This window comes from Helicoverpa zea, chromosome 30, assembly GCF_022581195.2.
Source record: "Helicoverpa zea isolate HzStark_Cry1AcR chromosome 30, ilHelZeax1.1, whole genome shotgun sequence".
In the NCBI taxonomy this organism is placed as follows: Eukaryota; Metazoa; Arthropoda; class Insecta; order Lepidoptera; family Noctuidae; genus Helicoverpa; species Helicoverpa zea.
The window spans coordinates 1088214-1106414 of NC_061481.1; the positions used below are offsets into that span (position 1 = coordinate 1088214).

Sequence of the window (18201 nt, forward strand, 5' to 3'; positions counted from 1 at the left end):
AATTCAAGTTTAATTTCAGATATAAGCATTTACGCGTACAGTGGGTTGGAACGTTTCTGCATAACTACGTCCAATTATAGAATGGCTGAATGTGGTATACTGATAGATTAAAACCTTGAGAAGAATATAATACCTATAGTTTTTATCCGGTTTTGTACAGCAGTTACTATGAGAAGCGGGTGAAACCACGAGAAGCAGCTAGTTTATGCAAGTTATAGTAATTACCTTTTATAGTTTATTAATGAAACTGCCATCGGATATTCTTACTTAATACTCTTGTAAATTAACATTACCCCAAAATCAGTATTTCAGTACCTACCTACCTAAATATTTAGTTATTTCGTTTATAATTTTTTTGTACTTGTATAATGGAAGATTGTTTTGTTTTTGTTAATAAAATGTTCGTGTTTCTGAGTTGCGTTTGTTTTATTTATAATTTCTTCTGTTAAAATTATTCTCTAAGTACCTATGGTCAGCTTCAAGAGGACGAATTTGATTTTTTGGCGCCAAGGATCTCAATTTTTCTCAGTAAATACAAAACGGATCAAAATACAACTTGGTTACCTGAAAGTTCATGATATAAACCTTATTTTGTTAGACGTAGAAACATGATTAGGTAACTTTTATAACAGAGAAAAATATATCAAACATACCTCTTTTTAAAAAGAGATTCACATATTATGGGCAAACGGGACCGATTTAAGCCTCTTAACTTTTTTAGTAGTTGAGTATATACATACCTACTCTTTAAAATTGTAGAAGGAATTTTTATCAAATTATCATTTCTAAATAATAAAATTACAAAACCATTTTGTCGCTTACGACTTTTAGTTATAAGCTAGCGCGCGTATTGTTATCCTCGCCCCGCTGACGCTCCGACCCCTTTTGGCGCCTTAGATGCGCGTGCCGGTTATGGAATTATTGTTGACCAATTCGTCGCCTTAAAAGCTTCCGTAGCAATTCTCGAAAATTCAAAGGAGATTGGGCAAGACTGTATGAAGTTTGGTCCAAATGTCCACCACGAACGAGACCTATATAATTAAATAGTCCACTTAATTTAGAGTTACTTTGACTAAGAAAGTAAAAAAAAAAACAATGCCAAAAAAGTTATAGCCAAAAATGTATTCTTAATTTTCGGTACCTAGTTTTTGTATGATATCATTATTATTTTTTTATTTTATTCCACTTCTATTTCCGCATTTTATCTAAAACTAAGATGAGTAAGACACATTTGCATATAAACAGCCCATATTTTTTTGCCCGATGGATGTACGAATCACTAACCAATGGTGGACATTTGGACCGGAATCGCCCATTGTTCTTTGTAATTCACTCTTACTTTTGCTTGGCTTATCGAAGGTTACACATAGCATTAAAACTTTTTGAAAAATTCACTGTTGCGAAGCTACACTCTTCCCGAGTAACATAGGCTATATTTTATCCCGGTACGGGCAGTTCCCACGGGAGTAGTTAACACGGGACGCGGGTAAAACCGCGAGTAAATGGCTAGTTTTAAATAAAACAACACAAAATAATCAACAATCATTATATTTGTTTCTAAACATAGATTCTACAGTGAAATGTAACCACGATAAAGCTTACAATATATTCACAATTACACTATAACGCCGATAAAAACATTTACCGCAACGATTACCATTCTGACTCCGATTATCATAATTATCGGTAACAGAATGATAATTGGTAATCTCTCTGATAATTATCGTAATCAGAATGATATTTCGTTATTATAGTATAATCGTTCTTATAGATATAATATAATTTGCGAAAACATTAAGCTACGTACAATAATTTCTGGTTTAATTTCAAAATGCGTTGTAGGACTATGACCATTTACCAAAAAATATATAAAAATTGCAAATCATATCTTATGTTTTGTCTGTTTATTACATACATTGTAAAATTCGTCATAATAATATTAAAATGCTATTTTTTTTGCTTTTAGTCATAGTCAAAACTTATTAAAAGTGTTTTGTCCAACAAATTAATGTTCTTATGAACACTTTAACACTAAGTAAATATTAATTTTGCTTTGCTATACACATAACATTCAAATGCTTGTTTGAATATAGGGGGCGATTACAAGCTAGAAGAAAACTGTTATTCATAAAAATATTCAAAAGTATACCATCCTCCGAACCTTTTTCCCAAACTATGTTGGGGTCGCCTTCCAGTCTAACCGGATGCAGCTAAGTACCAGTGCTCTACAAGGAGCGACTGCCCTATCTGACCCACTCAACCCAGTTACCCGGGCAACCCAATACTCTTGGTTAGACTGGTGTCAGATTTACTGGTTTCCGACTACTCTTTACGACTGCCGAAGATGTACACTGACAGCTTACAGTTTAACGTGCCATCCAAAACAGACATTGGTGTCTAAGATATACTTAGAAAGTACATTCAAACTTACGTACATTCAAAAGTATACCATCTTAGCTAATATTATAAATGCGAAAGTTTGTTACGTTTTCGATGTAAAATAGCTGTATAGATTTCGATGACGAGACATCGTGTCATCGTCACATACATTCACTCTACCCTTATTTTATTTCTGTTTTCTACGTGTTTCTATGATAAACAATGTAATTTTGTAATAATGTAATTTTAATTGACAATGGTATTTTTGTGAATATTTTGTACGAATAAGAGCACAAACATACATTTAGACAGTACATTTAGAAGAACACATATTTTTTTTTTACTTTTCGAAGCACCAAATGCACATCCATTAAGGTATTAAAATCTACAAATAAATGCTTGAAATTAGGCCAAGATTAGGTCCAAAAATTAGGCCAAATATTCTAAGACATTAAAGTGAAATATATTTTTACAGATTTACAACCCTTACCAATATTATGAATGCAAAAGAAACTCTGCCTGTCTTCACGCCAAACTATTTAAATGAAATCTGATACACAAGTAGTTTAGAACCCGAGAAAGGATATAGGCTACCTTTTTATCCGTGTAAGAGAAGTCGTTTTGTAGAAAAGCGGGTGGAACCGTGCGGGACAGCCAGTATATTATGTATTTGCTAGGTGTGACGGCTATGCAAGCAATGTTCATTGATAACCCTTTATCAAGCAAATTCATAGTGCAAATGATATACTTTTCGAAAGAAATGCATCTTCACTAGAAATGTATGTATTTTTGTTGTTGATTTACTCCACTACTGGGCCAGTACTAAGGCCATTTATTGATGCTATTTTTTATCCGGGTATAGGAAGAAGTTCCTCCGGCGAAACACCATATAAAAGGTAAGTCAATTGTCGTGCAAATATTTTTACACTATTGTAACATATTGAAATCGTTTATATCGGAAAGAGTAATCTTTCCGATCATCATCCTCCGAGCCTTTTTCCCAAACTATGTTGGGGTCGGCTTCCAGTCTAACCGGATTCAGCTGAGTACCAGTGCTTTACAAGAGCCTATCTGACCTCCTCAACCCAGTTACCCGGGCAACCCGATACCCCTTGGTTAGATCGGTGTCAGACTTACTGGCTTCTGACTACCCGTAACGACTGCCAAGGATGTTCAATGACAGCCGGGACCTACAGTTTAACGTGCCATCCGAAACACAGTCATTGGTGTCTAAGATATACTTAGAAAGTACATACAAACTTAGAAAAGTTGCATTGGTACTTGCCTGACCTGGGATCGAACCCGCGCCCTCATACTCGAGAGGTTGGTTCTTTGCCCACTAGGCCACCACGACCGAAGACCGAAGAGTAATCTTTCCGATAATTCCATAATATTCCTTGGTCACGGCATTCACGCGTGAACGAATGAACCGATTAAGCTGAAAATTAGAGGGAACTTAGCATACACCCGGGAGAAGAACATAGGATAGTTTTTGTCACCTGTCTACGGGAAGCAGTTATAGGGTCGCGGGTGAGCTAGTTGCGCTAAAAATACAATTTTAGACTAAATTTTGAACGGTAAGGCCTCACAATATCACAAAATTGACAACATTCAAACATTTAATTACATATAAATGACACAAGGACGTTTATTATTACAATTACTACTGAAAACACGGTCAGGAGCCGTTTTAACACCGATAGTGATTATTACCGTAAATATAATACGTGTAATCGTAAAGATAATTTCTGTAATCGTAACGATAATTCTTGTAATCGTAACGATAATTCTTGTAATCATAACGATAATTTCTGTAATCGGTCCGATAATTTCATTTTTATAAATCAAAGCAATTTAAATGCCGCGGTAAAGAAATGGAAGCCAAAAAAGAACACTGGTTCGATTTTTTAAATTATCGGAGCGATTATTTATCGTTACACTTAAATTATCGGTTTCTAAATATCATTACTACCAATAACGACACATCAAACAAAGCTATATTGACTTATCATTAATAAATATTGCTGTTTAAATCAAATAGAACACATTGCATATTAATATTCTAACACATTTTTATCATTTCTTGGAGAACAAAATGACTAGCGGAGATGTCATAACGCAAAATCTCCTAAGAAAGTAGCCCGACAACATGCGGGGCGAGGGACGAGGAACGTTACTAGCTCCCCTCTTACACACTTTTAATATTTTCAAAATAAAATCACCAATCTATCAAGACCAATCTTTGACAGATTGGTTTTGATTTGACAAGGAACCCGAATGTCTCGTTAGTTCTAGTAACTGATCACGTCTACCGTACGTTGCTTGAGCTGCAAGAAGGCGCCTGACCTACCTTCCTTATGGCATCTCCGCTATCTTTCTTTCTCCGTGAATTTATACATTTTTTTTAAGTTTGATGAGTTAAAATGGCACCGTGCTATCTATGGCACGAAATTAAGTCAAAAACACAGTTAGTACTAATAAAATATATTTTACAGTATTTTGAAAATAACTGGCGTCAAAAATCTTCTTCAAATAGAAGCAATTTAAAAAAAATACCGTCAATCGAAACTATGTATTTTTTTTTTTTTTAAGTAAGTATAGAAACCAGCAGGTCAATCAACCCGAATCTGTCAAATGTTACCAATCGAACATTAAACTTCCACTATTGTGATAAGGTTGAAAATCTATTGAAGATATTTGACAGATTTAGTTAGGTTGATATTGCTCTCGTCTGTACTACGTATAAATACAAAAAAATATAGCCGATCTGGGCATCGAACCCAAGACTTCATGTTTTTCAAAAGCGATTTCGTGTCTGTTAAAATTCAAAACCTAGAAACCAGATTAATTTTTTTTTTTTGTCATAAATTCTTCTGTCAAAATATTTTCATTTTATTTATTGTAAACTATAATAAAATAATACACAAAAATATAAACTAGAAAAAAAAATCGAAGACATTGATTTCAATAAAAATCTATATTAATAGAACAGTATAATGATTTAAAATAGAAAAAAAAACAATAATTAGAAAAAAAATTAAAACTATTGGTATTTACGTTTTAAAATTGAAAAGGTTCTAATATTTAGTAATCTTTTGACCGACACGACTTAAAAAGCTCTTTTCATCTATAAAGGCGTCCACGGCCGATTTCGGCCACGGCAGCTGTTCTCATATAAGATCAGCCAGCTGCGCAGGACATATTATAGTGCAGGCACATTTGCTTGGACACAGGTGCACTCACTATTCCTTCAGTCTCATAGCGCGATGCGACGACAATGCGACACCACCGGAGAGAGATCATCATATTTATATAATTCTCAAGATTATTTGTTTTTACTCAAAAGGCTCCGCAACTTGTAAAGCTCATTTGAAAAAAAATCTTTAACTGTTGGGGCGCTACACTCTTCCCGAGTAACATAGGCTGTATTTTGTCCCTGTACGGGCAGTAGTTCCCACGGGACGCGAGTGAAACTGCGAAAAAGCAGTTAGTACGAAATAATATTTTATTTCTAATCTCCTTTTTTTTTAACTACAACTACTTTCCAGCGTGTCGGTCAAAATATACTAGTTACTATTAGTAAACAATTGTAAGTTAGGCTCTTCTTATATATTTCACGCATTCACAACAAGGCGTTTTCTTTCAAAAATTCATCATCTGTCTAGCCTTTTCCCAACTATGTTGGGGTCGGCTTCCAGTCTCACTAAATTCAGCTAAGTACCAGTGTTTTACAAGGAGCGAATACCTATATGACTCCTCAACCTCAGACCCGGGCAAGCCAATACTCCTTGCTTAGACTGGTGTCGGACTTACTGGCTTCTACCCGTAACGACTGCCAAGGAAGTTCAATGACAGCCGGGACCTACAGTTTAACGTGCCATCCGAAACAAGAGAAAATAAAAAAGAGCTTACCTTACAGTGATTTACATAAAATACAAGGTGTTGATTTGCATTTGTGCCATAGTTCAGGAGGAGGACATACAATACGTAAATAATCGATTGGAATTACAGTAGATTGGAAATAACTAATATGCACTGCTTTTTTTGTCATTGTAATGTCGTGGTATTTCCGAAGTAATCCAATTTTATGAATGAAATTTATGAGTGATCGTTACGTATGCTTTGTGTTTGCGTTTGTGTGAGGGTGCAGCACGGTTTTAACGCCAGTAACATACGCGCCAAGTTTAAATAAGGCTGGATAACATTTACGGAATTCCGAAAAAAAATGAAAGAAAAAAAATTACGTACCAATTTTTTTATTGATTTGGGTCGAGAATCATTAGCATAATTACCTCCTTGAATATGGCACGTATGCAAATCAACAGCTTGTATAAGTATTTTTTTACAATATACATTCAATAAAATCCCATAATATTTCCTATGGCACGTATAAGAAACTAAAATAATAAGAAGTACCGAATATTTATATTTTCTACATATTTAGACAATTGACTTCCTTAACTCTAGACTTACGAAATAAAAAGGTAAAACTTTCTTACGTTTTTGTCACCTGTAAAATAAATGTAAAAAGGAAAATTAAATGAAATACTTCAATATGCAGCATCCAACTACATGTACTGATAAATCTAATAAAGAGAAAACACTTTTTTTTTATTTTACCCTAAAGGCTCCGAAACTATAGAACCAATTTGAAAAATTCCTTCACTGTTGGGGCGCTACACTCTTCCCGAGTAACATAGGCTATATTTTATCCCGGTACGGGCAGTAGTTCCCACGGGACGCGGGTGAAATTGCTGGCAGAAGCTAGTATTTTGATATATAAGCTATTGACATAATCATGTAACTCTTAGTGTAAACTGCTGTACTTAGGCTTTCCATGATACCCCAGTCATCTATACTAATATAATTAAAGCTGAAGAGTCTGATTTGAAAAAATATTTCATTGTCACATAGCTCATTTATCAAGGAAGATTTTAGGCTACTTTTTATTTCGATGTACAAAAATAATCAGCCTACTGTCGTCTATTGCTAGACCTAATTAAGAAACTGCAATACTTTCGCTAACGTGGTAATCGAACTCCTGACTTTTATCATAAGCCAACTAAAATCCAAGAAACAACAAAAATAGAACAAGCCCCTTCTAGCAAAGAAAATATGTTCTGACCTCAAAAGTTATGGACTATTAACTTATTTTAAGAGAAGCCACAAAAAAAAACCTTTTTATCTATTTCAACCTATAAATCCTTTCAATAATCACCACAAAAAGTCACTCGGTGATTAACTCACCTCACTTCATGCTCATGTTACTGTAGATATCAAATTCATCCATGCCATCAGGCTCGAAGGCGCGGATCTGCTCGAATAGCTCGCTGTCCATGAAGCTGTCAGTTTGTGCGGGCGTCGCCGCGCTGAAGTAGCTGTTGCGTGGTGATTTGTTCAACGGTGGGTGTCAGTTGGTGTGTGTCAAGTGGTGATTTGTGTTTATTAGATGATTGAGTTATGTAGTGATTAATGTCCAAAGGTGGGTGTCAGGTGGTGATAAATCTCCAATGTTTGTGACAGTTGGTTATGTATTTTCAACGGTGTATTTCGGGAGGTGATTCGTGTTAAATAGATGATTGAGTCAGTTTGTGATAGATTTCCAATGGTGATTGTGTCGTTGATGTATTTCAATTTATGTGTCAAGTGGTGATTCATGTGATTTAGTCATGTGGTTATTAATTTCCAACAGTGTTTGTGTCAATTAGTGATTAATTAATTTTCAAAGGTGTATGTCAGATGGTGATTTATTTCCATCGGTGTTTGTGTCAGTTGGTGATTAATGTCAAGTGGTGATATGTGTTTAATAGGTGATTTGTAATAGTGTTTGTGTTTATGTTTGTTGTCCAGCAGCACCAGGGGATCGGGAAAGAGAGAAAATGCAACACTTTAATTAAAGAGAAGACGGTCGTTGTAAAAATAAAGAGAATAATAAAAAAAAAATATCAAAAAACCTACAACCGTCGCCAAAAGGCAGCACAGACAAAATAGACGCAGTTGTAGTCTATGGTACGGCGATATTAAATAGTTTTTAATCTTAATAAAAAAAAGTAAATTAACAAAAAAATAAAAACGACCGTCTGTGTTGCATTTTCGCGAAGGTTTTTTTTTATTGAGAAAAAATTGTCTTTGAAACAAATTCTATGAGAGTACAGTCGATTTACGGCCTTACCATTCATTTGAGTTGCTTACTAGAGATAACAATTTGACATTACTTGTTCAAAACTATTCACCGAACCATGAGCCAAAAGGTAAGCAAACCATAAGAAGGGTTCTTTATAAGTCACGATTGAAGTAGTGAACATATATTTTATAAAAATAACTACGGAAGTAATACACTGACAACATTAGAAATGATGTTTTAGAACGATGTCTGTAGAGCTTATGTTATCCTTTCAGACATTTAAAATCAAATATAATAAACGCCGTAATTTTCTTTCTTAACTTTAATTAAATATGTATTAAAAAGTCAAGTCTCTCAAATATAGAACCCTACTAAATTATAGACCACAGATACTACGAACATTTTCCATAAAAATGTGACGTTTTGTCATCGGTCGGGTTATGCCCGCCATCTTGAAAAAGTGTTGTTCTTTGTTTACATTTTGGCTCATGGCTCCGCGGATAGGGTGTAGTGACAAATTCCTATCTGTAGTAACCAAAACAATTCATAGATAGGATATTGGGAACGGCCGTTATTGTCTCGCGGAATTAACGCTACATATTTTTCCAAACATTTTATATCATCAATTTCTGCAAAGAAACTCAAAACTCTATTGCTAACAGTAACAACGTGGTAAGTGACTTTAAAATATTGCAGTCAATTTTTTCTCAATAAAATAAATTTTTAAATAAAATCCTCAATAATTTTTTGTCACATATAATATTACAAATACATCGAATTCAAAACATACATACATGCGTTCAACGTTATAACAATCTCATGTAATGATAAAAAATCACTTTGGTCCGTCAAAACTTTTTTTTTACATTTTTTTCTAAAATTCTCAACAACGAATAAAAAGTGACCGAAAAGCGAGATTTAATTTATATAAAATAAAATCTTACTGTCACACAAACTGAAAAATCTTTCGATAAAGGCAATTTTGGAAAAAAACAAAAAAGAAACTGTAAAGTTTTGACTAACCAAAGTTGGGTTGTCTAGCTCCACAAATAAAAAGGTGAAAATTTTGAGCCCATTTTCTTAAATATTTCCGAAAACTAATTTTAAAATGAGCGATCAGAATTAAAAAAAAAATACAAATATAAGAATTTTCAGTTTTAAGATTTTTTTTTGTAATAAAAGAAAAAAAGTCAATCGAACAGTGACCATACTGAATAAACCTGTGTGGAGCAGACATTTTTTAGTTTTTGATTACCTATCAAATTACGCCTAACTAGGAATAATAGTCACACCCATATAAGATATTTTTTTTTCACATAAATTCGTTAATTTTATTAACTATTTAACCAATCAGAAAATCAATACACCGACACGAAAACCGAAGGACTTTTCGAAAATAAAAATTAAAACATTATTTTTTTTATGATTTTTTTTTCTTTCAAAAATTCCTTCAGCCTTGTCAGAGTAATTTCATGTTTTTTTTTAATTAATTTAATTGACCGATTTAGTAATACTTATAAATACAACATTCAATAAAACCTAACCTAATCGTATTTGGTAGCTTGACATTTAAATGACAGATGTCAAAAATGGAAAAAGCGCGCCAACTTTGACGTTTCACATTCATACTCGTTACGGGATTGCTTTAAAGCAAAGTTTATTTTGTTTAAGATGTTTTATTAGTTATTATTTATTTATTAGGACATCAACTAAGTAATTTACCTAACTTTTTAACCAAGATTTGTATAAAATTGTTTGTAGAGTTAAATACCACGGAATAATTTTAATACAGCTATTCATACTCGGTAATTATTTATGCCAAATAAAAAAAGATATGTATTAAATTCTGAAACGCTCTTGCAATATCCGAACTATTAAAAAAAAATAACTTAAAAATAAACTTATTTTAAATGTCATGTTCAATAAAACTGTACTTACTTAAAATTATAATTAATTAAAAAAAAAGATTAATTTAAAATTAGCACCGAATTTATACAAAGAAAATAGAGATAAAATTATTTTTGTTAATTCAATAAATTCATCATGAACAATATTTTAAATTAATCAAAATAAGTATGATTTTAAGTAAAAAAATCGAGACCTAACTTAACTTAGGGAAAACGTGACAAAAATTACCAAAAAAAAAAAAACTCATTTTTCCCACATTTCCCGAAAAAAATCGATTTTAAGTATTTTTTTTACATTTATTTAAAAAACCTAAAAATAAAGAGAAATTATTTTCTAGAAAAAAAGGATATATTTAAAATGCAACAACCTGGACCCAAATAGGCGAATAAATACTTTTAAAATATCGATTATTATCGAAGATCGATCAACGGGTTAAATCGAGTTGAAAATTCTTCGAGAGGCCTTATATTATATTCCGATTGAGTATTGATCGATATAGAATCATTTGCGATTTTATCGACAGATAGAGGTAAAATTATTTTATATGCAGTTACGTTCTTGCTACGAACTTATCGAGTGCCGGATTGTTCGCGCGAGTTACCGCGGCGCTAGTACACAAAGGGCTTCAAAAGGAACATGGTGGATTTTACTCAGTAAAAGTCTGACACTCCCTCCCGCTGCACCCACAGCGGGGGGCGTCATTTGATGGTTCCCCACCACAAAAAAAAACGTGCTGCGAACACGATAAAAAGATATACGAAAGCATTGCTTATTAAGCTATTGCATAGCTTCTATCGCAGGCCTTGAGCGCGGGGACCAAATCCAGAAATTCCGTAACGAAAAAACCTCACGCTCCCCACTCCGACGGGCACGGAGGTGTGGCTTGAAGGCCGTGCATCGTCTAACGTCGTGTCAGTTCGGCAGTCTTCGACACGGCGCTGTGTGTCGTGCGATTAGACGTATTGTACGACTTTACGGAACTCGCCCGAATCGAGACGAGCTGCTCCGAAATCGGACGAATACATAATCAGCTGTTTGTGAGAAAGTATATAGGTGTATAAGTATTTATCGAATCGAGACGAGATAGTTATTTATATAGTATTTAAAGAAAAAAAAATACTGTATGAATAAAATAAAAAATAAATAATTATAATTGCATAAGTTGATACAGAATGCTATGCAATAGCTTTACCGCGGCAGTCCCCGAGTGCCACACGTATTTTTTTGTGTTAAAAATGTTTTTTTTTTGCAATTAAATTATTAATACCAATTTCAAATACCTAGTAAAAAAATATTTTTGGCAAAAAAAAAACAGGTTTTTTTACCAAATTGCTTTACTTAAATATTTTATTGTAGCTTTTAAATATCGTACGACAAAATCGCAACAGACGCACGATCAATAACCAACAGAACGCTAAATATAGAAGAGGGATAGAATTTTAATGGAAATATCAGTCGTTTTTTGAGAATATAAATACATATTTTTATTTAAATATAATAGGAATAAGAATGTTTTAAAATTTTAAAAATAATACGTTGAGAAGGACGGTTATTCATTGACATTGTGGCCTTTTAAAATCGTAAATATGTATGTGATAATTATTATTTTAGGGACGAAATTATTTTTAACACGCTTTTATTAAGTCGACCTGTATGTAACTATGTAATGGAATCTAAGGTAACTAAAACCATCTTCCAAGGATCGTAGCGTCATGAAAATTGACAGCTATATGTAGTTCTGATGACAATACAATAATATGGTACTGTCGAACTGATCTGATGATGGAGCCGGAAGATATGAATTGGCACTTCATGATGAAACATCGTATCATAGCTGTGTTTGGACTTGTTAGAAAGGTCTTGTAATGAACTTTGAATTTTTATAAAAGCGTGTTTATCTATTTTATTTTTACCTATTTATTTATTAGTTAGTTAATGATATTCATAATTGTAGTAAGTATTTCGTTTAAATAATTTGAAAAAACAGTATACAATGTTTTTTTTCACTGTTTATTTCGACGGAATATTTATTTTTATTATAATTCGGTTTTTTTTAAACAGTCAAATGTTTTTTTTACTTGTGTTTCGCACAATTTACAAAAATCTAAAATATCAGACTAAGTCTTGAAAGTTTTTTTTCTGAAGCTCAAGAATGTCATAGACAATTTCTAATTGATTTTCGTATAACAATGTATTTTTTATAATAAATTTTGAAATATAATTAAAGCCAATATAATAGATTTTAGTATAGATAAATAACTATTTAATATATAATATAGATAAATATAAGTGAGATAGTAACAATAAAAATATTAAACTTTAGTTTAATAAATATATAAAAAATCATCCTTAGTAAATACTGTAAACCAATAGGCCGATTTTTTTCAATTTGATTTTCAAAAATGCGCTGTGCATCTAATAGCCAACAAGATCTAGTTTTTTGTAAAAAAAAGGAGTAAAATACAGTTTTTTTAAGTTTTTCAAAAATGAGATGTTGTGTTTTTTGAGATTTTTGAAAATTAGTTTTTAAACCCTGAACCTCACTTTTGTGCTTTGGTCGAAAACATATGATATGTTTTTATTTTTATTTTTTTAAATGCCAAATTAATGTTTGTGGGTAGTTAAGAGATAACTTGATCGTAGTTTATATTTTGGCATAGTTATAATATTAACGAGAAAAAAATGATTGGACGAAATCAATAATTTCTGTTTTTTTTTTAGAAAAAAATCTGTTTATTTTTCTTTTTTTTCTCACGTTATTTTTTCTTTTTATTACTAACAAAAATTACAGATTCCGTCAATCAAACTTACATAATAAACCACCTCCTTTTCGGGAAGTTGGTTAAAAAAGGGAATACTGATACAGACGAAGCACTTAATTAGATAATAATTAATTTACAAATAAATGCCAATACTTATTATAAACTATATATCGAATTTTTAATACTGTAGATTTTTGTGCCAATCGCACATTCATTTTGGATCACAATTTTTTTTCAAAATCTTCACGCTTACACACAGAATGCGAGACTAGGAACTAATATTTACAGTGTGATTGAAAATATTTTTTTTTCAGTAAGAAAATTTTGTAAAAAAAAAGATATGTTTATTTGTAAAAAATATGTCATTGATGATATAAAAAAATAAAAAATAAATTGAAAACCTTTCTACTTTGTTTTTTGTAATTTATAAACCACATTAACACCATTTATATCATATAAAAAATAAAACTCAAATAAAATATTTCGCCACACTGTAGAAACATTTTTTGACACTTTTTCACACCCACCTCAATATTATTTTTATATTTTTATAAAAAATTGAGATCCAAAATTTAAAACAAAAAGTTTTTTTTTCTAATTTTCAATTTAAGATTTAAAAACATTGCACCTAGCCTAACAGAAAGTCATGGTTTAATATTTTAACTAGTAAAAATTAACTCCAAATTACAGTTGAAGAATCGTGGTTCCGCAGCTATAAAAGAAAATACCTAATTATTTAATGAATTTTCACGAAAGCGGGTTAACCCATACTAGTGTCTGTAAATGTACATGCTAATTGTGTTACTACGCGCTCGCTCGCGCTCTGTAATCATACAAATTTCGGCCACGGCAGCTCATATAAGGAGATCAGTCAGCTGCGCAGGACATATTATAGTGCAGGCACATTTGCTTGGACACAGGTGCACTCACTATTCCTTCACTCTCATGGCGCGATGGGACGACAATCCGACACCACCGGAGAGAGATATACGCAGGTCCGACAGCAACGTGACAAACTGAACACTTAAGACTACGGGCTGCTTTGTGAAAGTTTCTTAAACCCACAAAGCAATTTCGGTCATACAAATACGTTTACACACACAAGTATGGCTCACTCGCTTTCGTGAGATAGAACATCTACAAAGTTACATTCAAGTTAACAAGTTCGCACCAATCAACTTTGCAATTCTGAAGTTAGTCATTTGTGCGTGCTGTATTAAATATATTTTTGACTACTGAAAAGTCAATAGTAGCCAACTTCGGACAAGCAAAGCTTCTTGACAATACCTGTACGAATAAATGGGCAAGTCAAATGGCTAATTTTAGATATGCAAAATTAATTGACGTGAACAGTTTAAGGAATAAAAATTTTTGAGGCCTAAAACCAAAAACCAAAAACTGGAAAAAAATTGGGACTGTCTTAAAAATAAACCTATGCTTAAATTAAGCTAAAATTATATTTTTATTACAAAAAAAAAAAGAAATTGCGTAAAAAAATCTTAAAAGTAATAAAAAATATATATAGCGTATAAAAACAGGATGTGACTATTATATAAAATTATTAAAATATATATTTATGTAAAAAAAACGTAAAAACTAAAAATTATTAATACTAATTAGTTTTCACTTCAGTTCGGCATCCAAAAGAAAATTAAAAATAATTTTCAAAAATCAATCATGTACCTATGGGGAGAAAAAAATAACAAAAGATAATAAAATCATAAAAAATAATCTCAAGAAATAAACCAAAAAATAAAAAACATTTCGTTGTAATTTTATAATCACCAGTCTCACTAACACACTAATCACCACTCTCATTTGCTCTACACTTACTTTTTGTTGCACCATTAACTATAACGATAACCGAAACATTTTCAGTTGTCAAGTCGCCGATTTGACCAATGGGCGGCAAGTATACGGCTGGATATGGTTTTGTTATCGATATTTTGTAAAGCTAGGTCTTATAGTCTTGCAATGTAGTGAGTAGCAGCACTCATACAACTCCTAATCACCACCAACACACTAATCACCACACCGAAAAGCACCACACTCACTATAAATACTGCAACTTGTTTAAACTGCTTGTTTAGACAGACCTAGACCTAGCATCAATCATACAACACCCAATCGCGTCTAATACACTTATCCCCACACTCACTTGCTCTGAACATATGTCATGTCGAGTCACTAGCATCAGTAAGACACTAACCCCACTCAAAAGTCTCCCAGTCACCTCTAATACACTAATCACCACACTCATCTTTACTACACTTGACATATTGCAGTTTAAACAGTCAAGACAGTTACTATACCCTTTAAAAAGACTCCCGGTCAGCTCTAACACAGTAATCACCACATTAACCCACTCTAAACAATTGTCACGAGCATCTATAAGACACTTTACCTCACTAAAAACACTTCTAAACCCCACTATACACTATATACACTAATCCCCGCTACACAGTAATCCCCGCACTGACCTGTTCTGCACGCTGGGCGTGTTGCGGTGCGAGTCGGGCGAGTGCGCGTACGCCGGCGACGATGACATGTACGGCGGCAGAGTGCTCACCACCACCACTCCGACAGCAAACACACATTACGAGCATACTAGTTAACACACTCAACTGTTTTTGACACGATTAGTCACAGTTTAAACAGGCCATTTCATTATCAAAACTCAAAAGACTGCCATTCACTTCTTACATACTAGTTAACACACTTAACTGTTCTGAACACTTTTATATTGCAGTTTAAATAGCTAAGACAGTCACTAGGAACATTCAAAAGACATTCTTATCAAGACACTCAAAACTTCGCCTATTACACTTTAAACAGTCAGGGCAGTTTTAACCCCACTGAAAAGACTCCCAGTTACCTCTAAGACACTAATCACCACACTCATTTGCTCTGAACATATGTAATGTCGAGTCACTAGCATAGGTAAGACACTATAGTTCGGCCATTCAGAGAATGCGTTCCTGACACGTCGCGATTGAACTGACGACGTAACTACATTCATTGATTATTGATATAATAATGTTGTTTTAATGCTCCTCAATTGTTAAAACGGTAAACAACCAGCAAAAATATTTTTATCGTAACTGCAACGCCATTGCAAAGTTACGTCGTCAGTTCAATCGCGACGTGTCAGGAACGCATTCTCTGAATGGCCGAACTATAATCCCACTCAAAAGACTCCCAGTCACCTCTTAACACACTAATCACCACACTCATCTTTACTACATTTGACATATTGTAGCTTAAACAGGCCTGACAGTCACTATACCTACTAAAAACACTCCCAGTCACCTTTAACACACTAATCACCACACTCACCCACTCTAAGCAATTGTCACGAGCATCTATAAGACACTTTATCTCACTAAAAACACTCATCCCCACTATACACTATACACACTAATCCCCGCTACACAGTAATCCCCGCACTGACCTGCTCTGCACGCTGGGCGTGTTGCGGTGCGAGTCCGGCGAGTGCGCGTACGCCGGCGACGATGACATGTACGGCGGCAGAGTCGTTACGAGCACAGGTTTCACGTAGCCGTTCTTTAGCATTTCGTTTTCTGGGGAGAGAGGAAGTTTTTTAAGATTTTTCATAGCTAATAAAACTTATTATTTTTTACAATAATAATGGAAGTCAGCAACTGCGAAACCTCTAGACATTGTTAAGTAAAAATGTACACGTTTTGCTATAAAATGAAAGTTGACTATTTATTTGTTGCCATTTTTTATAGATTCACGAAGAGCTCGTACGAAAACCTTATTTAAACTTTTCTTGTTTTTTTGTTACTTAAAACAAAAAAGATTTTATTTTTTTTAATTTATTTGTCAACCAGTATTATTTTGGAACTAACTTAAGGGAATACAGAGTGCAAACAATCATGCGTTATCTATCATATATCCTGAGCAAAGGCAAACTAAAAACGTTTCTTCGTTGGCTGATAAATCAGCAGTTTTCGAACGTCAAATACAATATCATATGTCCTGTACAGCTGGCTGATCTGAACAGCCAACTTGGCCGGTAATCGGCCTACAAGTCTACTCACCAGGCTTAGTATAATATTTGGAGAACACATCGTCTTTGGCGATATTCGGGTACAGGAATTGCAGCTGTGTGAGGTCCAGTACTCTGTCGGCGAGCGAGCGCAGCATGAGATCGCGGGACGTAAAGGGTTGTAAGCTGAATACTTCGTTGCCCTCTGTCGAGAAAAAAGAGGTTATGATAATAATAAAGTGTAAAATATCTCTATCTATACAAAAAACTGGTACCAGTGAATAAACTTATCGCCAAGTCAACAATCCCCACTCTTACTTACCGCCGACCTACGCGATGGTGATGCTAGCCAGGCACCGCCCTTACTAATACCCAGTCTTACTTATCACAAATGTCACTAATCACCACTCTCACTCACCGCCAACCCAAGCTATGGTGATACCGCCCAGCTCCGAGACTGAGAAGCGCAGTATGAAAGTGCCGGCAGGGCACTTGGACAGCATCTCTTCGGCTTGCTTCTTTTTGATGAAGTCACTAATCACCACTCTCACTTACCACCAACCCAAGCGATAGTGATGCCGCCAAGCTCCGAGCCTGAGAAGAGCAGTAAGAAAGTGCCGGCCGTGCTCCACTCTCACTAATCACCAGTCTCACTAATCACTACTCTCACTTACCGCCAACCCAAGCGATGGTGATGCCACCCAGCTCTGAAGTGTCGGCAGTGCACCACTCTCACTAATCACCACTTTCACTTACCGCCAACCCAAGCGATGGTGATGCCACCCAGCCCCGAGTCTGAGAAGCGCAGTAAGAAAGTACGGCCGAGTACCACTCTCACTTTCCGCCGACCCAAGCGATGGTGATGCCGCCCAGCTCCGAGTCTGAGAAGCGCAGTAAGAAAGTGCCAGCAGGACACTTGGACAGCATCTCTTCGGCTTGCTTCTTTTGGATGAAGCCACTAATCACCACTCTCACTTACCACCAACCCATTTCGGATGGCACGTTAAACTGTAGCT

At 34.2% G+C, this 18201-nt stretch overlaps 1 protein-coding gene across 8 annotated transcripts in view; it reads right to left on the reverse strand.

Annotated features, from left to right (window-relative positions):
- Window positions 1–3980: 3980 nt before the first annotated feature.
- LOC124644398 (signal transducer and activator of transcription 5B) overlaps window positions 3981–18201 on the reverse strand; it is a 39806-nt gene continuing 25585 nt past the window's right edge. For 5 of the 8 annotated variants that reach the window (XM_047183716.1, XM_047183711.1, XM_047183715.1 and 2 more), the window contains 5 exons: window positions 17238–17390; window positions 16625–16754; window positions 7627–7757; window positions 6711–6889; window positions 3981–6314 (listed from right to left, as the gene is read on the reverse strand). In XM_047183716.1, coding sequence (XP_047039672.1) covers window positions 7628–7757; window positions 16625–16754; window positions 17238–17390 — 413 coding nt within the window. In that variant the 3' untranslated portion in view covers window positions 3981–6314; window positions 6711–6889; window position 7627. Of the gene's footprint in view, window positions 6315–6710; window positions 6890–7622; window positions 7758–9243; window positions 14857–16624; window positions 16755–17237; window positions 17391–18201 lie in introns of those variants that run through there. The other 3 variants (XM_047183718.1, XM_047183717.1, XM_047183712.1) reach the window with 2 other exon arrangements.